A 25,089-nucleotide genomic window follows, 5' to 3' on the forward strand; every position below is an offset into this window, starting at 1 on the left:
TGGTCCCCTGGCTATTGAGCCTATTATGACAGACCATGCATATGTCTAACACTCTACCACTTTGAGCCACAGCTCCACTTCAGTTTTCTGGTGGTTAATTGGAGGTAAGAGTCTCAGGGACTTTCCTATCTGGGCTGGCTTTGAAGCGAGATCCTCAGATCTCAGCCTTCTGAGTAGCTAGGATTACAGGTGTGAGCCACCAGAGCATGGCTTCTTAGCTCTTTTGATTTCTCTTCTGGAGCTCTCTGAGGAGACACGTGGTGGATGAAAACTTTAAAGATGGGCCCGGGGCTGACTAGGGCTGCCTGGCTGGCCTCTTTGGTACCATGTCATCATTGGAGTAAGTGATCAAGCAACAAACAGACCTGTGCTGTTTGGAGTCTCCCTTGGTTACCCCAAACCTCTGTTTGATTTCTTGCATGGCAACAAAGCCAGGGAAAACTACTGGTGCCTGGAATAAGTTTCTGGATTCAGGTCCTGGATGTCATCGAGTATGTGGGGATCAGCTCTTCTCCTGGCTTTGCTGGGGGCCACATCAGGTATGAACTTCGTTTGCTTCGAGACCTTGCTGGGTCTGCTTGGCTTGCAGGGTATTTGTGTAAGAAAACATCCTCAAAGAGAAATTTGCCTCTGGAAGGCCTTGCTCCACCATGGACTTACCTGCAATGAAGAATGAGATGGCTGGAGAAGACGGATGGTCAGGGAACCATGGTGGAATCTATGTTGCTCAATCTTCATTTTCCCACTTGGGTTCACTGGCCCGTACAGGAAGTCCTTCTCACACCTAGGGTTAGATAAATGCCTTTAGAGCTAAGCATTGTGAATGTGTTACACCAGTCTTTGTGATGATTGTGGCCCTTCTCTAAAGCCTTGTGTGCAACTTGAGGTTGACCATCATCCACTGGAACAGAGGAACATTGTCTTGAGCAAAGCAAAAGTCATCAGGTAGAAGGGCCAAAGCTGCTATTTCATGCTTCTTACCCCCTCTCCTCCTCATTCAAGAGATTCAAGAAACTTGGATGATTTTTTTATAAAAAAATACTGTCATTTTGGATTATTGAAATGAAGCTTTTAGAATTAAATTTTGCTTTTTAAAATAGCTAGTGTATGCATAATGTATGGAATTCAATCAGGTTAATTTGCAGGTTGATTTAGGGATAATTTAAATCTTTGATGAGTTATGGGTTAACTTCAAGGAGTATGTAGGACACAGTAGATACTTAATGTGTTAGTGATTATTATTCATGATGTTGGTCCTTACTAGTTGAAGAGTAGGGTCTTCATTTGTTTCCTTCAGGAGTATTTTAAGGTTTCTTTCCTATAGCTCTAACACATTCTGATCATGGTTATTTCTAGTTCTTTCTTTCACATTTTTTTTTTTTTTTGCCAGTGCTGGGGCTTGACTCTGGGCATGGACACTGTCCCTATGCTTCTTTTTGCTTAAGGCTTGCACTCTACCATTAAGCTGCAGTGCCACTTCTAGCTTCTTCTGTTTATGTTGTACTGAGGAATTAAATCCAGGGCTTTAGGCAGGCTAGGCAAGCACTCTACCACTAAGCCACATTCCCAGCCCGATCTTCTTTCTTTTATCTTTTTTAACATTTACAAATGAAATATTTTCTTCCCCTATATCTTCTATTTATTTAGTTTTATTATTTATTTATGTGTGTCTGTTTGTGTCAGTACCACGGCTTGCATTCTGGGCCTTGAGCTGTCATTTGTCTTTTTCTTTCAAGGCTGGTTCTCTACCAATTGGGCCAGACCTCTACTTCTGGCTTTTTGCTGCTCAATTAGAGATGAAATTCTCACAAACTTTCTTGCTTGGGCTGGCTTTGGACCACAATCCTCAGATCTCAGCCTCCTGAATAGCTAGCATTACAGGCCTGAGCCACCAGCATCTGGCTTTTCCCTGCTGTCTTTTAACATTGTGAATGCTTAGAAGTCTATTAATATTTCTTACAGTTTATAATTGCTTTTCAGTTAGGTATCATGCATTTCCCAGATTTGCATTTCTTTTTCTTTTCTTTTCTTTTCTTTTTTTGTCAGTAGTAGGGCTTGAACTCTGGGCCTGGGCGCTGTCCCTCAGCTCTTCAGCTCAAGGCTAGCACTCTACCACTTGAGCCACAGCGCCACTTCCAGCTTTTTCTGCTTATGTGGTGCTGTGGAATTGAAAGCTGTCCTTCAGCTCTTCAGCTCAAGGCTAGCACTCTACCTCTTGAGCCACAGCACCACTTGCATTTCTCAGATTTGAAATGAATGAAAAATTATACTACCCTTCTCCTATTTTTCTCTCTCCTGCTTCTTTCTTTGATCTAATTGCCAGACTGTTACCTCCAGACTGTTGCTAAATATCAATAGGAGTGTGCATTCCTGTTTCATTTCTCACTAAGCAGGAGGCTAGCTTCTGGTGTGAGAGAGAAATGTCTTATATGACAAGGAGACCATTTTTGTTCTTATTTTATTTAAAACATCTATTTCCAAATTAAAATGGATTTTGACGTCAAATGCTTTTTCAAGATCTTTGCAAGTGACCACTGGCTTTTCCTCTTTGATCTTGCTAAGAAGGTAAATAAATAGCTGGGTTTCCTAATGTTGGTCTCTCTTCTGTGTGGGCGTTGAGAGTCTGTGGAGGGCATGTGCATTTGTGAGTGTGCAGCAGCCCAGACTCCTGCTGAGAGTAAACATTTGCAGTCTTCCTGAAAATTTGGGCTTTTAGGGCCATCATCATTTGAGTTAAGAGGTGACATTTATTGCCATTGGGGAAAGAGAGGGTAGACAGAGCTTACGGTCTTATACTTGGACTCTGTCATTTGAAACTTGGAACACTAGACTTGCAGGAAATATATGAGTTTTCTCATAGAAAATTACATTTGAGTCCCTCCCTACACCATGCCATGTTTTTCCTTGTTTAAGACAAATCCCAGTTTTTGGAAGGATATCTGGAATGTAGACTGTTTTATCACTCATCTTTTATGAGTCTGAAAGCCTAATGGATCATGATTTCTTTTTTCTGGTACTTTTCCCTTTCAGGGCCTCCTGCTTACTAGGCAAACACTCTACAACTTCAGCTATTTCCCCAGGCCTTTTGCGTTGGATTTGTTTTTATTTCAGGTAGGGTCTTGCTTCTTCCCAATGCCCAGGTAACCTTGGACTTTGCTCTTCCTGCCTCCTGTGTGCTGGAACTATAGAAATGCATTACCATCCCTGGCTTTTCCTTTGTGATAGAGTTTTCCTAACTTTTTCCCAGACTGGCCTCAAACCTTGGCCCTCCTACTTCCACCTCCTAAATAGCATATGTCACTTCATTGCGATTCAAAGCCAAAGCAGGCAAGAACATCTGAGAGAATTATTTTATCTCCAATGTAGAAGCAAAAAAGCCAGAAGTGCAGGTGTGGCTCAAGTGGTAGAGTGCCAGCCTTGAGAGAAAAAGCCAGGTGATGCTCAAAGCCCTGAGTTCAAGGCCCAGGACTGGAACATGAGCACACACACACACACACACACACACACACACACACACACACACACACAGAGAGAAAATAAAATGAAAATGAGGGTGAGTGGGCATTCGAATCAAGAAGGTATACAGTGTGGAAATTAAAAATGAAAGGAATAATAAGTGAACCAGAACCAGGTGCTGGTAGCACATGCCTATATTCCTAGCTACTTAAGAGGATTGAAGTTTGCAAGCAGCCCAAGTAAAGTTTGAACAGTTTGTGAGGTTTTCCCATCTCCCAAATAACCAGCAAAAAGCCTGGCTGGAGACATGGCTCAAATGGTAGAGTACTCCCCCAGCAAGGAAGCTGAACAAGATTGAGGCCCTGAGTTTAAATCCTGATCATGACAAAGAAAAAAATGACAGAAAGAATAGAGAAAGAAGAAGCTGCATGCTGGTGGCTCACGCCTGTAATCCTAGCTATTCAGGAGGTTGAGATCTGAGGATCGTGGTTCAATGCCAGCACAGGCAGGAAAGTCCCTGAGACTCTTATCTACAATTAACCACCAGAAAACAGAAGTAGAGCTGTGGCTCAAGTGGTGGAGTGCTAGCCTTGAGCTGAATCACTGAGGGACAGTGCCCAGAGGCCCAGAGTTCAAACCCAATGACCAAAACAAAAACAAAAAAAAAGGAATAAAGAAGGAGAGAAGGAGAGAGAGAAAAGAACAAGGCAAGAAAGAAAGAGAAGAAGGAAGGAAGAAAGAAAAATGTGAAAAGGAGGGAAGGAGTAAGGGAGGGATGGAAGGAAGGAAGGAAAAAAGAAAAGCAATCCAAGCTCCAGCGATTCACACCTATAATCCTAGCTACTTAGAATGCTGAGATTTGAGAATTTTGGTTCGAAGCCAGCCTGGGCAGGCAAGTTTGCAACTTTTATCTTCAATTAACCACCAAAAAGCAGAAAGTGGAGATGTAGATCCTGTGGTCAGGTGCCAGTCTTAAGTGCAAAAGAACTCAGGGACAGCACCCAGGTTCTATGCTCAAGAAGGAAGGAAAGAAAAGGCAGATACTGTAATGCTTCATAGTTCATCAAGTAAACGTGTTTTCATACGTAGCACCTGCAGGGGAAGAGAGCTTTTTAGTAGGCCTGGTTTTTGTCTTACATTGTCTGGCAGATGCATCTGTACCACACTGACCCTGGTCAAAGTGTGAAACATGCTGACGAGTATTGTTCTTTTGTAACCTGTGCCCCAGCAGGCATGGCTTGCACCAGCTTATGAGGATTGCTAATCAATAATGGTGAGATAGACGGTTGACAGCTGGCCTCTCAGTGAGGCTGTGTGAGAGCTCTGCTATAGAGGCAAGTCATGGAGAAGAATAAGCCTCCACAAAAGAGAAACTTCCCAGCCTATACTGTTTTGGGCTCCGTGGTTCCCAGGTATCTGCTATGATTCTAATATATTCCCCGAAGTTCTGGTTTTGGGAACTTAATCCCTGCTGCAACACTGTGGAGACAGTTAAGAGACAGTTAAATAAGGCAGATGCTTGTGACTCATGCCTGTAATCTAGCTACTCAGGGGTCCCCAAAAGAGGCAGCTAAGCCTCCAGGAAGGTAGAAGGGGAGCTGAATTGCCTCCACATCAGCTCCCAGGAGGAGCCTCCACGGTCTTTTTGTGTGTGCTCGTACTGGAGTTTGAACTCAGGGCCTTGTGCTCTCACTTGGCTGGTTTTCTGCTTAAAGCTGGTACTCTACCATTTGAGCCACACTACTTCTGTTTTTTGTTGGTTAATGGGAGATAAGAGTCTCATCAACTTTCCTTCGGGGCTGGCTTTGAACCTTGATCCTCAGATCAAGGTCAAGCCTTCTGAGTAGCTAGGGTTACAGGATAAGCTACTGGCTCCTGCCACCATGGTCCATTTCTATAAGGAAATGCATCATGTATCCAGACCCAGCCACACTCAAGATGTTGCAGTGGCTCAATGACAATAAATCTCTATGCTTTTCCTTTGTCAGTGTAAGCTTTGAGCAATTCTAATTTGATTCTTAATTAAGACACATGTGGAAGTCAAATTCCATTAAAGCTTCTTTTGTGCTCTTGGCATTCAAGCCATAGAACAAAGACTCCTGGAAGTCCAACCTTGGAAGGAAGGCACAATGTCTGGGGAAGAGCTGTCCCCAGCCCTGCTCGCCCTCTGCCACTGCTCAGCTGGCTGCCTGTGGGTAGAACATTGAAAAATGTTCTGTGTACAGATGAGCTGAACGTTTTATAAGCCTGTGTCTTACTGGTTCTATTCTTAGCAGGTGGGCCGTAGTCATTTTGGATTACTATTCTTGCTATTTCGACCACTATTTCTTTGATAGCAAGGGAGCTGGAGAAAGTAAAATGGGAATTAAGATCCTGGCCTGGCTCTCTTTCTTGACAGTATCTGCAGAGCATCTGCCTCAAAGTTTTTTTTTCTAACTCAGTTGCACAATTGTGGCACATGTGAGCTGGAAAGCCAGGCCATCAGAAGAGCAGAGCTTTTCTACAGGAAGATCGGCAGGCAACGTATGTTCAATGTCCTACTATGGCTTTCCCCATACTAGGAAAGACCCCACCTAAGACAAATTGCTCTGAGGACACTGGTTCTATCCACTCCCAAAAGTCCTCCCCCACTTGCCTTTCAAAACGTGGCCATTTGAGAAACACTATGAAAAAGCCTTCCAAATTACAGAGAATCAGGTGGTTTAGATTGGAAGGCCAGCACTTCCCCAGAAGTTATCCCTCAGATCCAGGTCTTATCAAAGACGTTGGTGCCACAGAAGCAATGGACCCCACAGAACAAGCCAGGCACTGGCTGCATGCAATATTTGGGGAATGCAGCTAGTCTCCCCCATTGCTCAAAAGTTGGCCATCAATGTCATTTTGACCATTTGTGGTTGAGTGTGTGGAAAACCCTTTGTGGATGTTAGCAAGCCTCTCATACCTGGGCCCCATATTCCTGTACCGTTTTTTCATGTTAGCCTCTAAACTGCCTCTTCCAGATTTAGCACCTGAGTTGAAGGTCTGATTTCCTCTCAGCCCCCTGAGCCACACATCAGCCGTGTTGCCAGGTCGGGGATAAACATAGTGTTTTACACATGCATGGCACATGGTTGGCCAACCTTGTATTGGGTGTGAGCATCTACTATCTACAAGACTCACTGCGTGGGTGATGTTAGGTGTGTGTGTTGACAGTAAACCCTGCGTCACAAGCTCCCATCTGAACTGGATGCTAATGGCTCACATCCAGCATCCTAGCTACTCATGAAGGTGAGGTCCAGGGGATTGTGGTTAGAGGCCAGATGGGCAGAAAGGTCCACAAGAACCTACCTCCAAAAACAACTGGCAAAAAGCAGAGTTGGAGGTATAGCTCAAGGAATAGAGCTCTAGCTGAGCAAGCAAAGGGAACAAGGGGAGCAGACTCTGAGTTCAAAACCCCATTTATTGCCCCCCCCAAAAAAAGTGCCATCTGGTGGGAAGCACCTGGCACAATGCCTGGTGAGTAGGTGTTTGATAAATGCTAGTGCTTACTTGTTTTAATCTATTCATTTGAACAGAGCACTACCCTACCCCCTGGCTATTCTTGAGAATAAAAGAACACAATAAATCATATCTTTTCTTTCTGACTGGGCTCAGGTCACTGGGGAGGGTGGGAGGGACAGGAGAGCATGTAGGTAGGAGGGTGGAGATTCTAGGGGACAGCTAGCCTATCATGGGGCTGCGGCTGTCGTTGATCCAAAGAACAGTAGGGATGGAACAGTTGTGGGGGGGTTGGAGGGGTGCCCTAATGTTTTTCACCTGTGGGAAATGAGACCCTGAGGGAGTTAAGCCTATGAAAATGGACCAACTACCTAGCACCAGTAGCTTATGGTACTCAGGAGGCTGTGATCTGAGGATTGAGGTTTGAAGCCAGACAAAACTGTGAGACTCTTATCTCCAATTAACTAGCAAAAAACTGGAAATGGAGGAGTGGCTCAAGTGGTAGAGTGCCAGCCTTGAGATGAAAAAAAGCCAAGCAAGAGAGCAAGCCCTAGTGCTAACACATACACAGAGAGAGAGAGAGAGAGAGAGAGAGAGAGAGAGAGAGAGAAATAAGGAAGAAAGAAAGAAAAAAGGAAAGAAAGGGAGAAAAGAAGGAAAGGAAATGGACCAACCAAAGTGATCAACTACTTTGCTCAATTGGGAAATTTTTTTGGAAATATTTTGTTTCTCAGTTTCCCGAGTGTACTCTTGCTCCTAGTTTTGATTGGAAGAATGCTATAATGTAAACATCAATTTTATAGATTTAAAAAAATCCATTCATATTCACATCATCCTAAACCTCAGCAGTTTGGGTATCTGTGTCCTTGATGGTCCTGTCTATAAAAATCGATTATTCTGAGGACAACAATAACTTAGGCATTTAATCTCTAAACTGAAAGCATGTATATCAATGGGCTAATATTCCACTTCCTCACATTTTTAGTTATCCCTCTGCAGTCCACCCCTCCCCACTGAAATAAAAAGAAAATGGCCTCTTACAAGGCCAGCCTTTCCCCATGGCTGGTTTGTAGAAATTTCACACTATTCAGTAGATGAATCATTTTACTGTTCCTGTTCACCTTTGCACCTCCTCCTGATACATAATTTTTGTTCCCAGAGGCTGATGGTGGCCAAGGCAGGCAAGCTGGCTGAAGCATCACAGCTTCACTATTTACTATGTTCCATCTGTAACACGAGGACAGTAATACTTATCTGAGTTGGTGTTTTGAGGAGTAAATGAAATAATCCATCTTACATTATAGGAATGTGGGAAGAATGGTAATTACATTAATTTTCTAGGGCACAAACTTAAGTGGCTTAAAACATCACTAATTTATTTTCTCACACATGGTTCAGACCAGAAGTCTACATGTCAAGGTGTCAGGATTGAGTTCTTCTTACCAGTACTGGGACTTGAACTCAGGACTTCATGCTCTCGCTCAGCTCTTTCAGCTCACAGCAGGCTAACACTTGAGTTGCACCTCCAATTTTATTTTATTTTTGTGCCAATACTGGGGCTTAGAACTTAGAGCCTTGCACTTTTGCTTAGCTTTTATGCTCAATACTGGGTCTCTACCACTTGAACCACACCCCTACTTTCAGCTTTCCTTGCTGGTTAATTGGAGATAAGAGTCATGAGGATTTGTCTGCCCGAGGTTGGCTGCAAATCAAGATCCTCAGATCTCAGCCTTCCATGTAGCTAGAATTACAGGTATGAATCACCAGCTAGTGATTGCTTTTTATTCCTTTACTATAGCTGCATCTTCAATTTCTGCCTCATTTTTGCAGCCTTCTTTTCTCGATGAAAAATGTCTCTGTGTTCTCCCTTCTTACAAAGATTACAGTCACTGGGTTAGAGCCCAACTTAATCCAATATGACTTCCTTTCAATTAAGCACATCTGTGTACCTAGGCTCTCGTTTCAAAATAGGATACATTTTGAGGCTCTGCGTGGATGCAGATCTTTAGGGGACATTCTCTATTCCGCTTACAATAGTACCTGGTAGTATAAAACCATGAGCGAAGCAGGGGCTCTGGTTGCTGTTTTCAGTACTGACCGAGTCTCAAAGAACATCCTGGGGACCAAGTCTTTACTGGAAAAAACACACAGTGTCTTCAGTTGTCAAATTCCCCATCTGTAACACAGCCCAAGGCAATTCATGTGTCATCCTGAACTGCTTCTTTTCTCACCAAGCTGACCCTGTAGACCTGATGCCCCCAAACCTAGCATCCAACAATAGCAGGTAATTGTCCTTGACATTGCCAATGGAGGTGGAGAGATACCCTGTGATTGTGGAGTTCTCTAGTCAGTTGTACTCAGTTCTCAGGTGACCCCATTGCCATGGAGGAGTTTATTACCTTTTAGAAACTTCAGGGCCCTGGCAAGAGAGAGGACGCCATTTCCCAACTAGAGCCTTGCAAGAGTAGGCTTTCATGTTTCCTTTGCCCTCACTCTTTGACGGACAGAAATGAGGAGAGAGGGGGGCAGGCAGAAGAAAGCAGCAGCTTTGTTTACAGAGTGACAGAAGCAGATTTCATGGCTGTTTGGTGGGGCTGTTTCCTTGGCTCCCAAAGTCACATTACCATTCCCAGCACTTGGCAAGAGCCTTTGGTGCTGCGGAGTGACCAGGGCCCATTATTACCCTGAACTGAAGCCACAGACCAGGGTGTTAAGTTTCCTATTCCCAACAAAAATGCTTTGTGTTTCTGCATCTTTGTATCTTGTTTAAATCCATAGGAGAAGCCCTACACCTGATCCACTTACCTGCCACCAGCAACGTGGCAGAGAATTCTCCCCCTGGGACTTTGGTACACACGTTCTCTGTGAGTCTGTCGGTGTCCGGGTCACCTGTGATGCCCACATTTCCCCTGATAATCAACTCAAATCCCTTCACTGAGGCTGAAGTCTTCACGGTGAACAGTGTGGCAGGCACTGACTTTGAGGTAAGAGGCCTCTCAAGGTGCTCCTCACCGTGTGCAGAGAGGCCAGCCTGAAGACAAGGAAGGCCCGGGGCTCCAGGCCTGCTTTTCTTCTGTTCTCTTCTGCTGAACTTCCTATCTTGTAAGATTCACAAGCCTTGTTTTGGAGTCCCCTGGTCTTTGAACTTTCTCTCCTTAATACAGTCCCCCCTGAGCACTGTACCACAGGTTTGTTTATTCTTCCTCAATGCCAAGAGCCTGTACCTCAAACCAGGTATCAGGTGAACATTGCCTAATTTAATGCATTGGATGGAGTAGGCTGGGTATTGATCTTCAAAGTCCAGCTCTGGAGGTTGGAGGTATGGCTCAGGTGGTAGAGCTCCAGGCAATAAATGAAAGCATCAGATACTGAGTTTGAGTCCTGGTCTTGGACCAACCAACCAACAAACAAACAAAAAACACCAAAAAACACCAAATCAAAAAAAAAAAAACCACAACCCTCAGGATTGGGTGGCCTTCTATATACTGATTCTATTTTTTTCTCTGATTCTGTAGTATTTTTAGAAAGAAATCTAAAAATAGGCTTATTTAATATGCAAGATGTATGCCCTTTTATAAAAATAAAAACCTCTAAGAAAATGAAAAATGTATCTATAAGCCTAAATGCCCCTCCTCTTGAATGTTTTCAAACCCAATAATTGACACTGAGGAGTTTATTGTGTCTTTCCCCAAGTCAATCCTTCCCCATGGGACAGCCACCCTACCATTGCACCTTTTCTCAGGATCACCTTGGAAGTCTTCCACAGATGCCTTTGGGCCCAGGTGTCTGGAGCTACTTGGACTTTGGAATTCTCCTTCTTCTCCTTCCTCAATGGCCTGGAAACCCCACCCCACCCCCGCAATGGTCATCCACCATGCTGTTGGTCCTTACAATCTTCATAGGACCTAGTGGATTCAAGCTGGCCTGGTCAGGCTGAGGGTCATGCCCAGGGCATCATTGGCATCCCTGGGGATAGGAAGAGTGTAACCCTGCAGAACCCATGCAGCTGAGGCCAGCATCCAGGTGGGTGACTGCGTCGTCTGCTATGCAAGGAACACGTGACATGTCAGTCTCCACCTCTGAATCTGGTGCTGCTGGCTCTGGCCCTACCTGTCCTGTCTACCCACCCTGTTGCGCCTTTTCAGCTGCTGCCTGTCTGTTCTCAAAGCCTTGCCAATAGTTCCCACTTACAGAGTACATCAGATATGCCGGACACTGTGGGATGGTGCTTCGCCTGTGTCAAATCAATCCACTGATTCTATTTTTTAGTATCTCCTCTTTTTCACCAATGAGGAATATGAAGCATAGAGAAAGTAGGTGATTTGTCTTAGGTTGCATAGCAAGGAGGTAAGTAGCTGACTGTGACTGAAGAAAGAGCAATCTGGCTCCAAAGCTCTCATTATTATTTTTAAAAAGCTCTTTATTGAGGTGTTAGTTCATATGGCGTATTATTTTTCCATTTAAATGATATGTCAGCAGTTTTTAGTATAGAGGCATGCAACCATCGCCTCACCTAATTTTAGAAAATTTTCACTATCCAACATGAAACCATGTCACCACTAACTGACACTCTATTCTCAGCAGTCACTCGGTCTCCTCCTGATCCCAGGTCCCAGTCCCTAGTAAACTCTAATCTACTTTCTTCTTTCTTTCTTTCTTTTGTTTTGTTGGTTATGGGCTTGAACTCAGGGCCTGGGCGCTGTCCCTCAGCTCTCCAGCTTGAGGCTAGCACTCTACCACCTGAGCCATAGCACCACTTCCAGCTTTTTCTGTTTATGTGGTGCTGAGGAATCAAACCCAGGACCTTATGCCCCTCTACCATTGAGCCACCTTCCCAGCCCTACTCTGTCTTTATGGGCTTTTTTTTTTTTTTGGTCAGCCATGGGGCTTGAACTCTGGGCTTGGATGCTGTCCCTGTGCTCTTCAGCTCAAGGCAAGCATTCTACTGCTTGAGCCACAGTGCCACTTCTGATTTTCTGGTGGTTAATTGGAGATAAGAGTCTCACAGGGATGGGAAAGTGACTCAGTGGTAGAATGCTTGCCTTGCAAGCCTGAGGCCCTGGGTTCGATTCCTCAGCACCACATAAGCAAAAAGAAAAAAGCCGGAAGTGGCGCTGTGGCTCAAGTGGTAGAGTGCTAGCCTTGAGCTGAAGAGCTGAGGGACAGCACCCAGGCCCAGAGTTCAGGCTCCATGACCGAACCCCCCCCCAAAAAAGAGTCTCACAAACTTTCCTGCCTGGGCTGGCTTTGAACCATGATCCTCACATTTCAGCCTCCTGAGTAGCTAAGATTACAGGCATGAGCCACCGGCACCCGGCTTTATGGACTTTCTATCCTGGACATTTTGTGTGAGTGAGAACATCTAGAATGTAGTGTTTAATGACTGGCTTCTTTTACTTTGCCTAAAGTTTCAAGGATCACTCATGTTGTAGCATGTATCAGAACTTCACTCCTTTTTATAGCTGAATAATATTCCATTATCAGCATGCCACAGTTTGTATATCCATTCATTAATTGGCAAACATAAGGTTGTTTCCACTTGAAAGATCAGCCTCTATGGTCTACCTCCTTCAATGATGACAATGAATCTCCTTCAAATTGACCCAGAGGTTCTGAAGCACATACCCAGTTCTCTGTCAGAACACACACTAATTTTACCATCACTTAAAATTTTACTTCCTACTGTTGGATAGAACTGAGAGACAACAAGTTTAACTATGTAGTCCAAGATTACATGTTCATAAAAGATGAAGGAAGAATTTAGTTCAGTTTTTCTGATTCCTAATACCAGGCCATTTCTTCTGGGGACCTACCTTTCCACATTCCATGTAATTCAAACTAGGTGTTCAGTCAAAGAACTCTGTCTTATTCCTGACCTTTTGAAATGGTACATTTCTTGACCTTTCAACTAATCTAGGCTCAGGTAATCAACGGGCCCTTCTAGCACATGGTTGAAAGGTGGCAGGTTTGAGGTCTGACCCCAAGAATCCTTGTCAGTGACCCCCCATGCTGTGCTGGCTCACCGATGCTCAGCAAGAAAGATAGGAAATGGTTGGGACAAAGTGGCTCATGCCTGTAATCCCAGCTACTCAGGAGGTAGACATCTAGAGGATGATTCAAGGCCATCCCAGGAAAAAGTTAGCATGACCCCATCTCAGTTGATACGCTAGATGTGATGGTGAGTGCCTATGTGCCAAGTACCTAGACCTGAGGACTGTGGTCCAGGCCAGTCAGGGACAAATGTGAAGCCCAATGAAAAATAAGAAGGTCGAAGGCATGGCTCAAGTGGTAGAGTATCTCTCTAGCAACTGTGAGGCCCTGAGTTCAAAACAGATGGGGGCGGGAGAGAGAGAGAGGAAAGAGAGAGAAACAAAGGTAGAGACAAAGATAAAAACGGAGACAGATGCTGCTGTGGCATGTGGCTGATCCTGAGTAGAGTTCACTGAGAGCTGTGTTTAGTCAGAGAAGACTGAGTGGAGGAGGTGGTGAGTATTGTGTTTGGCTTCTCAAGACCTAGGCTAGTTAGGAGGAGAGGAGGCAGCCACAGCATGCGGTGGAGGGAGAGCGTGTTGACAGGTTCAAACCTCAGTACTGGCCAAAAAGAGTAGGGGTGGCAGGGTGTGTGTGTGTGCGTGTGTGTGTGTGTGTGTGTGTGTGTGTGTGTGTGTGTGTAAGAATCTGTTCGGAATCACATGGTGCTGATCCTGGCTAAAATATACTATAATAGAATACCACAGAGTGGACAATTTATGAAGAAAAGAAATTTGTTCCCCACTGTCTGAAGTCCAATACCAGACGTCTGGTGAGAGTCTCCTTGCAAAAGCAATCACATGGCAAGAAGAAAACTTAGGAGAGCAAAAGCAGGGATCAAGTCATAACCTAAAAGTAGAACTTACTTTCATAACAACTGACTTGTTAGCTGGGCACTGATGGCTCACACCTGTGATCCTAGCGACTCCAAAGGCTGGGATCTGAGGATCACAGTTCAAAAGCAGCCTGGGCAGGAAAATTTGTGAGACTCTTATCTCCAATTAACTAGCAAAAAAGCTAGAAGTGGATCTGTGACTCGAGGGGTATAGTGCTAGCCTGGAACAACAACAACACCAACAGAAAAAAACCAGGAACAGCACCCAGGCCCTGAGTTCAAGTCCCAGCACTGGCCACACAAAAACAACAACAATACCCCAATTCTCAAAATAAGGGCATTTACGAGACCCAATCCCTTGCAGCTTACCCAACTCCTAATGTCTCACATCCCCACAATGTCTCAGTGGCAATTACATTTCAACCTGGGATTCTAAGGGACCATTAAACTATAGCCATCTCTTGAAGGGATCTGGGCCTTCTGGAGTGTCAGAGGCTAAAGTGGAGGCAGGGTGTGCCAGAGCGGTGAGCTAGATGGCAGGTTGGCTCTGCCCAGCCTCAGCAGGACCTACCGCCCACCAACTCCTTCACTGACCACAAGGGATCCTGCTGGTATCGTCTCTAGATTCTGCTGGCCCTCCACCTCTCTCGGGGTTCCCCACATTCTCCAAAACCTTTATGGCTCAGAGGACAAAGTTCCTGGCAACAGAAAAAATTCAGGGAAAAGGCACCAAAAAAGTGAACGGCATGTTGATTAAGTTAACATTCCTTGTTTATGCACATGCCATTCTCTTCTGATTTATTCTTGGGGGCAGCCTTCGGAAAATTAGAGTAGAGTGACATGTGAAAATGCAACCGTGATTTCAGAGGAGCACAGTACCCTTTCTTTTCTTTCTTTCTTTTTCTTTTTCTTCTATTTTTGGTGCTAATCCTGGGGTTGAATGCAGGGCTCAGGCATTGTCTCTGAGCTCTTTTGCTCAAGGCTAGTGCTCTACTACTTGAGCCACAGCTCTGCTTCCAGCATTTTTTGGTGATTCATTGGGGATAAAAATCTCACAGACTTTTCCTGCCCAGGCTGGCTTCGAACCTCAGATCTCAGCCTCCTGAGTAGTTAAGAATTGCATGTGTGAGCCACAGGCGCTTGGAAGCTTCCTTTCTTAAGAAAATCCAACCATATTCAGGGTAACTAAGTGATCTGTCTAGGGGCCAACACCAAGTTGTGGTAGATTTTGATAATCTCAGACTTCCTGTCTCTGGTCAATTACAGAAAGACATGTCCTGAATATTTTTCTTTCCTATGAAAGACAGCATCGCACACGGGAGTCTCTTTTGTGAAGTGTCATGGGCTTCTCTTGGAAGGGCTAAGGCAAAACAACTCCTGACTGAAAGAGAAACAGTCTCCACAGGCTGGCTCTGGCTTTCCTAGAAAGGTCCCTTTGCAAAACACGTGCATACCAAGTGGCTTGCTGTTCGTAAGGTTGCTAAGAGTTTTGCATTTTGTTATAGGTTGTCACCACTGGGAAGGAACCACTAGATTTCGAGACAGGACCACAAACATTTGAGTTGCAGATTTATGTGAAGGATGATGTTGGTGTCACAGACCTGCAGGTCCTGACTGTTCAGATAACAGATGTGAACGAGCCACCTCAGTTCCAAGGCAACTTGGCAAAAGGTAAAACACTAGGATGCTGACAATGCTGCCCAGACGGTGGCATCAGGGAGGACCCAAGGGGACACCGCAGAACAGCACAAGTAAATAAACAAGCAGCTGTTTCCTTGGAAAAGGCAGCTGCTTAATGAGCAGGGGATAAATGAAACGGCCTCAGGCTCAGCCCAGCAATCATGCCATCCCACCCTTTACAGAAGCCCCCACATCTGTGGCTCCCTGGGTCCCCTCCCAGTTCTACGAGAACACCGAGGGCCAGGGACTCCTTGTGGATCTTTCTAGAGATCTTCTGATGGACCTTGCTTCTTGAATATCTGCCACAGCTTAGGAAAAATGATAAAGAACTGGCACCTACGAGGACTATTTAGAGCAACCCCCTGGCTTTGAACTCCATCTACATAGTGACAATCTCCAAGTTTTGTTTCAGCCCCAGTGTTTCCCTGAAGTCCCCACCTAGACACCCACCTATTCTAGCCAACATCACTTGGATGTCAAATGTCTTCTCAAACTTAGTGTGCCCCAAATCAAACTCTTGGTGCACACTCCAGCCCCCAGGTCACCCCACTCCACTCCCCGGTGTCTTCCAGTTTAGTCAGCGGCAACTCTAAGCTCAAGTTCAGGTTCAAGACAGTCTGGGTCTGAGTTCTGATTCTGTCACTAAGTAGTCCCAAGAACTTCATAACTTATTGAGGCATCAGTTTCCTCGCTTGTACAGTGCCAATTGCACTAAAAGAATAATTATGATATCTAGCATTATGGCGCATGCTTGTAATCTTAGCTACTCAGGAGGCTGAGATCTGAGGATCATGGTTCAAAACCAGCCCAAGCAGGAAAGTCTGTGAGACTCTTATCCTCAATTAACCACCAAAAGGCTGGAAAGTGAAGGTGTGGCTCAAAGTGGTAGAGTGCTGCCTTGAGTGAAAAAGCTCAGGGACAGTGCCTAGGCCCTGAGTTCAAGCCCAAGTACTGGCACACACATGCAAACAAAATAATAATTGTAATATCTTCTATAACACTGTTGGCTTGCTATGAAGGTAAAAAGAGAAAAGATATATTAATTCCTCATCACACTGCCTCCCCCAAAGAAAATTCCAGCAAGAATGTGGTGGCCCATCAGGTGAGGTTGCCTGCACCTCCCTCCCTGACTCCATCGCCAAGAACTGTGGTGCATATGAAATCAGTTTTGGCTCCTTCCCTGAGCCTCCAGGGGTCTCTCCCACCATCTTCCCTCTGTTCGTACTTGTGATGAGCCCCTCATTGCAGGCACCCCTTCCTGCTAGGATGCTAAGTATACTCCAAGGGGGTACTTGGCAGGACTTGGGAACAACCTGAACATTAATATGACCCTGGATCATGGAGTATCTAAGGCCCTGTGGCTACTCCCCAACTCTCTTCTCTCTTCACCAACCCTCATCCAAACAACAGTCCCCCCTGCCCCAGGTCACTCTCCACAGAGATAAATGACACTTTCACACTTCATTAATTGCCATAAATGATCCGCTCCTACAAGCAAGCTTCAGCTTTGACCGGGGCCCGTGGTGGAGTTCAGCTGCCTTGGACCCCATTTGCTTTATCTAATAGAATGCTCTGTATTTCCTTTTGAATGCTGGTACAGGCTTAGAGCTCTATGTAGAAGAAAGAGCAAACCCTGGGTTCATTTACCAGCTTGAGGCCTTCGACCCAGAAGACACGAGTCGAAACCTGCCGCTTAGTGTAAGTCTTCCTGGCAAACAGCAAAAGGGTTTGTCCCTGGGGGCCTTGGCACAGGAGCCTGGTGTCCAAGCTAGGTGGGTGTGGGCAGTGGCAGCCAGGGTTATACTCTGTCTACTTCCAGAGCTGGGGATAGAGTGGCTGGAATGGGTCAGGGATTCTGAAGACATGCCCCAGCCTAGAGTTGTGGCCCTGTATGACCTTAGACAAGTTCTTAAACCTCTGTGAGCTTCAGCTTCTTCATGAGTAACACAGAAAGAATAATAGCACAGGATTATGAATATTAGATAACATATGTAAAGCCACTTAGCGCAGTGCCAGGCATGCCAAAATTGCTTGGTGTTTTAACACTTTAAACTGGCAAAAAAGAAATTAACCTGTACTGTTTTAAAAGGAAGTATCAAGAATATACCTACACCCAAAGCCAGATACTAACATAGCCTTTACAAGAGTTGAAGCCAAACTGCTTGGAGCCAAATTATAGAAAAGAAAAGGGGGGGGCTGGGAGAAAGAAAAAATGAAAAAATAGAAAAAAGGAGTCCCAGGGTGCTAGGTATGGGGTTCACGTCTATAATCCTACTAGGGAGGCTGAAATTAAGAGGCTCTTGGTTGAAGTCCAGCCCATTCCAGTCAAAAGTTCACAAGATTTCATCTCAGCCAATAAAAAGCTGGGCCTGATGGCACACACCTGCCATCCCAGTTACTTAGGAAGTATCAATAGGAGGATTGTGGTCCAGGCCAGCCCAGGCAAAAAAGTGAGACTATGCAAATAATAATAATAATAATAATAATAATGAAAATGTTTAAAAGGGCTGGAGGCATGGCACAGTCCATAGGGTAGAATGCCTGCCCGGCAGTGCAAAACCCCGAGTTCAAAGCCCAGTACAAAAAAAAGTAGAGAGCTATCTGAAGGCACAGTATAAGACAGCTGGAGCCTCTTCTGTCCCCTTCAAAATTCACTTTCCTTAATGGAGCTACCAGGGGCTCTTGAACCTCCCCAATCCCCACCCTGCCATGAAGTCACTTAATTGTCTGGCCTGGATGCCCCTGCTCCTCCACCTGCCCTGACTGGTGCCCTGTGAACACACAGAAGCCACGCAGCTCCACCTGGAGGGGCGCAACGAAGCGAATTCCACCCAGTTCACCTTAGAGCAGACAGTGCCACTGCTCACAGGCCTTACCCGGAAGGGATGATCCAGAAAACTCTGGCATTTGTTCCTTCCTTTTATCCTTTTAAAAGAAAATTTAAAAGAATACAGTTGGAAAGCCATGGATCTGGTCAAGATGCATTGTACATATAAATGGATATATTCAATTGAAGTCCCCCCTCATAGAAACTATTTGAGGACAATAATCAAAAAGTAAACAAAAGAATGTAGCTGAACATTGTGTAGACCAGTACCGTTCAATGCTGGACCCACATAATCCAATAGAACCAGAAAATGAGGACTACATATCATATTCAATGTTCTGGTAGCCACAGTAAATATCTAAGAAAACAGAAGACATTAATTGTAAGAGAGACTGCTTAACCCAATATATCCAACATATTTTCATTCTAACTCATAGTCAAAATAAAGGTGACTGAGATATTTTATCTCCTTCTTTGCAGACCACTAAAACTTGCCTTGTGTTTTACACTCGCAGCTTATTTGTGGTCAGATCCCCTTCACATCTCACCAGCACAAGGTTAGTTAGTGGCTGGTGTGTGATGCCCAGGTTAAGGCCTAGCTCTAGCTCCTCCTCCATGGGTGCCTTGAGAGGTGGATACAGGTGGATCAGGGATTCCAAAGTCGGCTTCATACAAAGAACTGGAGGTGTGGTTCAAGTGGTCAAGCATCTATCTTGAGTGAAAAATCCAAGCAAAAGCTCAAGGCCCTGAGTTCAAGCCCCAGTACTGGGCCTTGAAATAATAGTAATAATAATAATAACAATAACAGGCTCAAACATAAAGAAAGGAAGGATGTTCTGCTTGTGAAGAGTTACATCTCCAGCATTTCTTCTTTCTCCCTGAAGGGTCTCCATCCCCTCTTACCCAACTCTTGCCATCCCTCTCCCGGCCTGGCCTCCAGATGGCCCTGTGACTGGAGCAGAGCCTCCCTGGAGACCAGACATTAATAGGTTTCTCAGCTGGAGGCAAGGTGATCTAGTGCAGCCATCCTTCCATTAAGGGGCTTTCTCCGGCCCTTCTATTAAGGAAGGGCTTTGCATAAAATGAGGTGTGCTTTGTCTTCACCGGTGAAGATAAAGGATTAAATTAAAAGAGTAATAATCTAGCTGGTAGCTAGGCTAGTGGTAGAGCAATGAAGAAGGCATGCTTGGGCTCTCTTTGTGGCTCCAAGGACTGGAAGCCAGTCTAGCTTTTTGATCTTCCTGGGAGTAAAGTGATCATTATCTGCTCAACTTGGGCCTAGCAAAGTCCTGGCTGGGTAGGACATTGCCAGTTCATACTTGGGAGGGGAACTGAGGGTTTTTACCTGGTTGAGGTAGTTGCAGTGAGAACAGAGGTCTCCCGGCTGTCTCCTGCTCTTCTCTTTCTTCCTTGTTCTGGAAATTCTGTTATTGACCTACCTTTACCTACTTGAGTGACAGTACCCCCACAATACCCATCCCTGTACCCTACTTTCTCAGCATTCCTGGTGTCTGCCTCTGAACTCCAGAGTCATAACTGGAAGTCTTCAATAAAGGTATTCATCTCCAGGTTCATGTTAAAATGCTCATAAAAGGAAAAGGCAGAGGGTCAGACATTCCCCTGTCAACTCTGTTGCTGCCTCTGGCTGGATTATTTTAGGAGAGACACACAGATGAGGATCATTGCCCTAAAGAGTAGCAACGGCTGAGTCATGCACCATAGGACCCATGCTGTCCTTGGCAAAGAGATGTGATGCCCTCACATCTGCCGGGTTATATGCTAATACAAAGATCTGGGCCAGACACTGGTGGGTGGCTTACGCCAATAACACTAACTACTCAAAAGGCTGAGAGCTGAGGATCCTGGTTCAAAGCCAGCCAGGGCAGGAAATTCTTCGAGACTCTTATCGCCACTCAACCACCAGAAAACCGGAAGTGAAGCTCAAGTAGTAGAACACCAACCTTGAACAGAAAAAGCTGAAGTGACAAACAGCATGCAGGCCCTGAGTTTAAGCCACAGTACTGGCACACTTACCAAAAAATAAATAAAAATGGGCTTTTGTCAACATGTTTCTTTAAACATTTACATACTTGTCTGTAACCCACATAAACTTCACCTTCATAGCCATAACAACCCAGAAAAGATCTGGGTTAGGACTTGCTGTGGGCAGTAGGCTTCCTTCCCTCTTCTTCCCCCACCCCCGCACTCCCATACTGGGGGAGACTTGCAGCAGGACTGTGGCATTGCATGGTATGGACCTTACCATCCCCCAGCTGAAAGATCCAGCTGTGTGCTGTGGGCCTCTGGGGAGGGGGTGTCTGGGGTCCTATGCTCACAAGCTTAGAACCTCTATGGCACTCTCTGGACTTGGGCAGAATAAAGGCTCTCCTGTCCTTGGGACATTTGCTCTTGTGTGTCCTGGGAGCTGACTGCTCTGTTCGCTAGGAGCTGGGAGGCTGAATCACTGGTGGGTGACTCTGACTGCAGTTGGCGGCCACCCAAATATGACATGTCCCCCGTATTCCCCCTCCGCACCCCCTAGCGGACTCTTCTAGAAACTGAGCCAGTTTCCTGTCACCTTTTCCTTTTCCCTACACCAGAGGCCCACAGACAGTGAATGGAGCTGGAAGTGGGGGGCTCCTTGGCATCCTAAAGAAGCCTTTGTGTCCAAGAGCTGCAAAGTGGCTGGGAACAAGGAGCTGGGAGGTGGGGAGTCACGGGGGCCGTGGGGGACGACCAGAGAGCTGGTCTGACAAGCCTCTGGGAATTGAATTGATCTGATGACTCAGGACTTTTCTCAGCCAGGACTGGGGCAGAGAGGGGGCTGCGGGTGCTTTTCATTCTATTTAATTTCTGTTTTCCAAGAATGAATATCAGGGGAGCAGATTTGATTAAACAAGCCTGTAGTACGGGGGAGAGAATGCCAGGTTTTACAGAAAGCCTTACTGAGTCGCTGGCAAATGGCCCACATGACACAATATTTTTAGTCTATGGATATTAGCTCTTTTCTAAGTACATAACTGCCATTCCTATGAACAAAGCATGGAGGTTTGGGGGGGGGAAAGAAATGAGCCTAGAGCTAATTAAACAAGAAAAAAGATTCAAGATTCCAGGAAATCAGCCTCTTCGTAGAAATTGAGGAAAATGCCGGTGACCCTAGTTCTGTGGTTCTTTGTACCATTTCTATCTATTGCTGCTTCCTCTTTCCTCTCCTCCCCTGCCCTCTTCCTCCCTGCCCCTCTCCTCCCCTCTCCCCTTTTCTCCTCTCCTCCTCTCTGTTCCACAGAAGTTCTTGAGACTATAGACTGAATTGGAGGCTTCAGAGCCAAATCAAGCTTTACCACATCCAGAGTTTTACAAAAGGTTTGGTATGATGGCTTTTGTTGTTTTGTTTTTTAAGATTCTTCTAAGGTGGGATGTCAGTCTTTCATGAATGGGGAAAGAACAAGGAGGAAACCTCAAATATTTGTGAGGTTTTACAATGAGAACTTAGTATGTGCTCCCCCTCCCCACCCCGATTATGCACTGAGAATGTGGCGGTGAAAATGAAGACGGTCCCTTAAGATCTGACTTTTCTTTTTCTTTTTCAGACTATGTAGCTCAGGCTAGTCTTGAACTCACAGTCCTCCTATCTTTGCCACCCAAATGCTAGGATTACAGATATGTACCAACATTCCTTCCTTCACTCCCTTCCTCCCTTCTTCCCTCCTGTCTTTCCTTCCTTCCTTCCTTCCTTCCTTCCTTCCTTCCTTCCTTCCTTCCTTCCTTCCTTCCTTCCTTCCTTCCTTGCTTCCTTCCTTCCTTCCCTCCTTCCTTTCTTGAGTTTTGAGGATCAAACCTAAGGCCTTGCACACGTTAGACAAGTGTTCCACACTGAGCTACCCCCTCAGCCCTAGGATTTTACATTTGAACTGGACAGAAGCTAACAATGTTGTAGGCTCACTGAGGGCCAAGCCCTGTGGCAGCACTTACACAGGCTGAGTCCTGTTACTCTTTGCACAACCACACAGAGCTGGAAAGTGATGAAACCAGGATTCGAATCCAGGAAGTCTGGGTCCAGATTCACCGAATCTGATTTCTACCCCGGGTTGTGACTCACATGTTCCAGAAGGGTCCGAGCCTTCCTTCTCTTTCCCAGGACATCCCATCTTTGTCACCCTAGAGCACATCTTCCCTATCATCTTTGTCTGTTCCCTTGGTCGACCATAGCCTTGGGAGAGGCAGAGCCTGACATCGTCCAAACACATGTGGAGATAACCTGATTCAGGTACAGAGAATAATGTCCCTCATAGGTCTCTAAAACCTTCCTTCCAGCACCTTTGTCTTGGGCATCTGATTTATAGATGTGTGAGGACTTCCTGCAGGGAAGGCTCAGCTTAGAGATATAAGATTGCTTGGTGTGTGGGCAACTGCAGGCCCAAGCAATTGCTCCCCAGGCTGGAAACCCAAGAGTTAGTGGGGAACTTGGAATGTAAACACTATGTGTTGGGTTTCTGCCAAGGTGCTTATACAATTTGAGGGGGGCTGGGAGAAGGATGCTTCTTGGTACTGCTCAAAGATTTCTTTTTCAAAAGGAGAAGGAAATATCTAAGTGACACAACCAGAAAGATTTGGTAAAATAAACTTATGGACTAAAATGTTGTGCCATTTAACGACCTAGGCTATAAAGTAAGATTTAAGACTGAGTAAATGCTCAAGATACAAATGAAAGGAGTGAGATTTTATCGTTTTGATTAGAACTTCATCTTAAGAATTCGAAGGCTATTTCTTTCCTTTTCCCAGAAAAGAAAGACGGCTGTTCACTAAAATGATGAGATGGTATAAGGGACAGATACTTTGCTGTCTCAATTTTTGCATAAAAGTATATTCAAGACAACCAGAAAGAGATTATTAAATAGCAAGTTGAAAGTAAACATTGTAACAAAAAGGTTTAAAAACCTTGTATTGGCCCCAAAGAGACCCTTTCTCTATTTACTGTGTCTTTTCTTCTGGTACTAAGGACTCCACAACAATCACAGAGCAAATTGGTAGATTGGAAACCTTGTCGGTATCTCTTTGATTCTAGGCATCAGCGGCTGTGGCTCTGCTTCCAAAAACCTCCACTGAATATCTGATTCAGAGATCTAAGTCCTTGAGGATAAATCATCCTTCATCCTACTAGAAAATAATGAAAACTTCTCACCTTAAAGCTATCTGGAAGAAATAGAAACATCCAAGTCTCAAATGTTGTAGTAGTCTTTCATATTTTACAGTGAACATTTTCATTTAATTCCCTGACAAAACCAAGGAAAAATTGGTGGGATTGTCCCTAAGTATAGGCAAAGAAGAGAATAATCCTAGATTGTGCCAAAGACTAGGTATTTAAATCAGGACCCAGCTCTTCTGACCTGAGACCTCCCCATAGTTTTCTTGACCCTATTATGGAGGAAGGAAACAATCTTTTTTGTTGTTGTTGTTGTTTTGGTCTTGAACTTAGGTCCTAGGCATTTTCTCTGAGACTAGCACTCTACTACTTGAGCCCTAGCTCTACTTCGAGCCATGATCCTCAGATCTCAGCCTCCTGAGTACTGAGAATTACAGGCATGAACCACTGGCACCTGGGTGAAGGAAGCAATCTTGCTGTGCACCCAAGGGTAGTAAGGCTGTGGTCCTCCTGGGAGATAGGTCCTGGTATGAGCCTGTATTTCTATCATACCAAGGGAGTTCTGGCAAGGAATTGTTGAAAGAGCTGGACTCAGCGTTGGAGGCCAAGAATAACAAGATTCCTATCTACCCAAGGACTTGCTCAGTGGCCACATAGAGTAGCACTGGTATTTGTGGGCATAGATTCCAAGAAATAGCTGTTCAGGTAAGACTGAGGATGCTCAGGATGAATCAAGTTCAGTGCTGTGCTGCAGATGCTTGATTCATTTTTCCCACCAGACAACCCAACTTCTGCTAAAGACATGTTCCCTTTCAACAAGTGTAAGAATTTCACTTTATCACTTAAATGAAGCACATTCATTTTACCTCACTTTGGGACACCACTTGCTTTGGGGGAGGTGTATTTTTACATAAGGAAGGGCAGGAAAACACTTGCCAGATGACACAGTGAATTAAACATGTGACCCCAGCACAGGACTGACCAAGAATTCCTCTGTATCAACTGAGCTCCCTAACAGTGGTCACTTCTAGAATTGGAAGAACAAAGTTTGGACTGTTTACTGTGGATAGTGCAAGGGTCATTAAGCCCTGCTAGGATTCAGAATACAGTTGCCTGGGACAGAAGGATGCTTTCTATTTCTCCTAAGTGGCTTGTCTCGCTTTTGGGAAAAGTGTAATACCCTCAGTCACTTTGGCATAGTCCTGCTACCTTACCGAATGTGTGGTAGTATGGTCTAACCAAAATCTGTTAAAAACTAAGAAATAGAATCAAAGCTGGAAAGTTGTGTGGGAGCAGACATGAGACATTAGGGGTGAGGAGACTGGATTCGGAGGCAGAGCCTGCCCAGGCCACATAGGGCCACTGGCAGTCGCTGAAGGGGGGATCCAAAGGCACTGCTCAGGGCCAGAGGCTAGACCAGCAAATCTCAAAGCTGTTTGATTCCGTAGTCATTAAGTATGAAAACTGACCATTTTTACTTCATCCTGACTCATTCAAAATTTCCTTGGGCTAGGCGCCAGTGGCTCATGCCTGTAATCCTAGATGTTCAGGAGGCTAAAACATGAGGATTGTGATTCAGCCTGGGCAGAAACGTTTATGAGACTCTTACCTCATAATTAAGCACCCAAAAGCCAGAAGTGG

General features: G+C 45.1%; 1 protein-coding gene across 1 annotated transcript in view; it reads left to right on the top strand.

The window, feature by feature from the left end:
• Positions 1 to 493: 493 nt before the first annotated feature.
• The window catches only part of Cdhr3 (cadherin related family member 3), a 60,794-nt gene continuing 36,198 nt past the window's right edge, over positions 494 to 25,089 (top strand). The window contains exons 1-5 of the mRNA XM_042684531.1: positions 494 to 539; positions 3,922 to 3,924; positions 9,712 to 9,917; positions 15,304 to 15,469; positions 17,079 to 17,176. Of these exons, the coding sequence (XP_042540465.1) occupies positions 494 to 539; positions 3,922 to 3,924; positions 9,712 to 9,917; positions 15,304 to 15,469; positions 17,079 to 17,176 (519 nt within the window). The remainder of the gene's footprint in view (positions 540 to 3,921; positions 3,925 to 9,711; positions 9,918 to 15,303; positions 15,470 to 17,078; positions 17,177 to 25,089) is intronic.

Source organism: Dipodomys spectabilis, unplaced genomic scaffold (assembly GCF_019054845.1).
Source record: "Dipodomys spectabilis isolate Male_0828 unplaced genomic scaffold, ASM1905484v1 ptg000089l, whole genome shotgun sequence".
In the NCBI taxonomy this organism is placed as follows: domain Eukaryota; kingdom Metazoa; phylum Chordata; class Mammalia; order Rodentia; family Heteromyidae; genus Dipodomys; species Dipodomys spectabilis.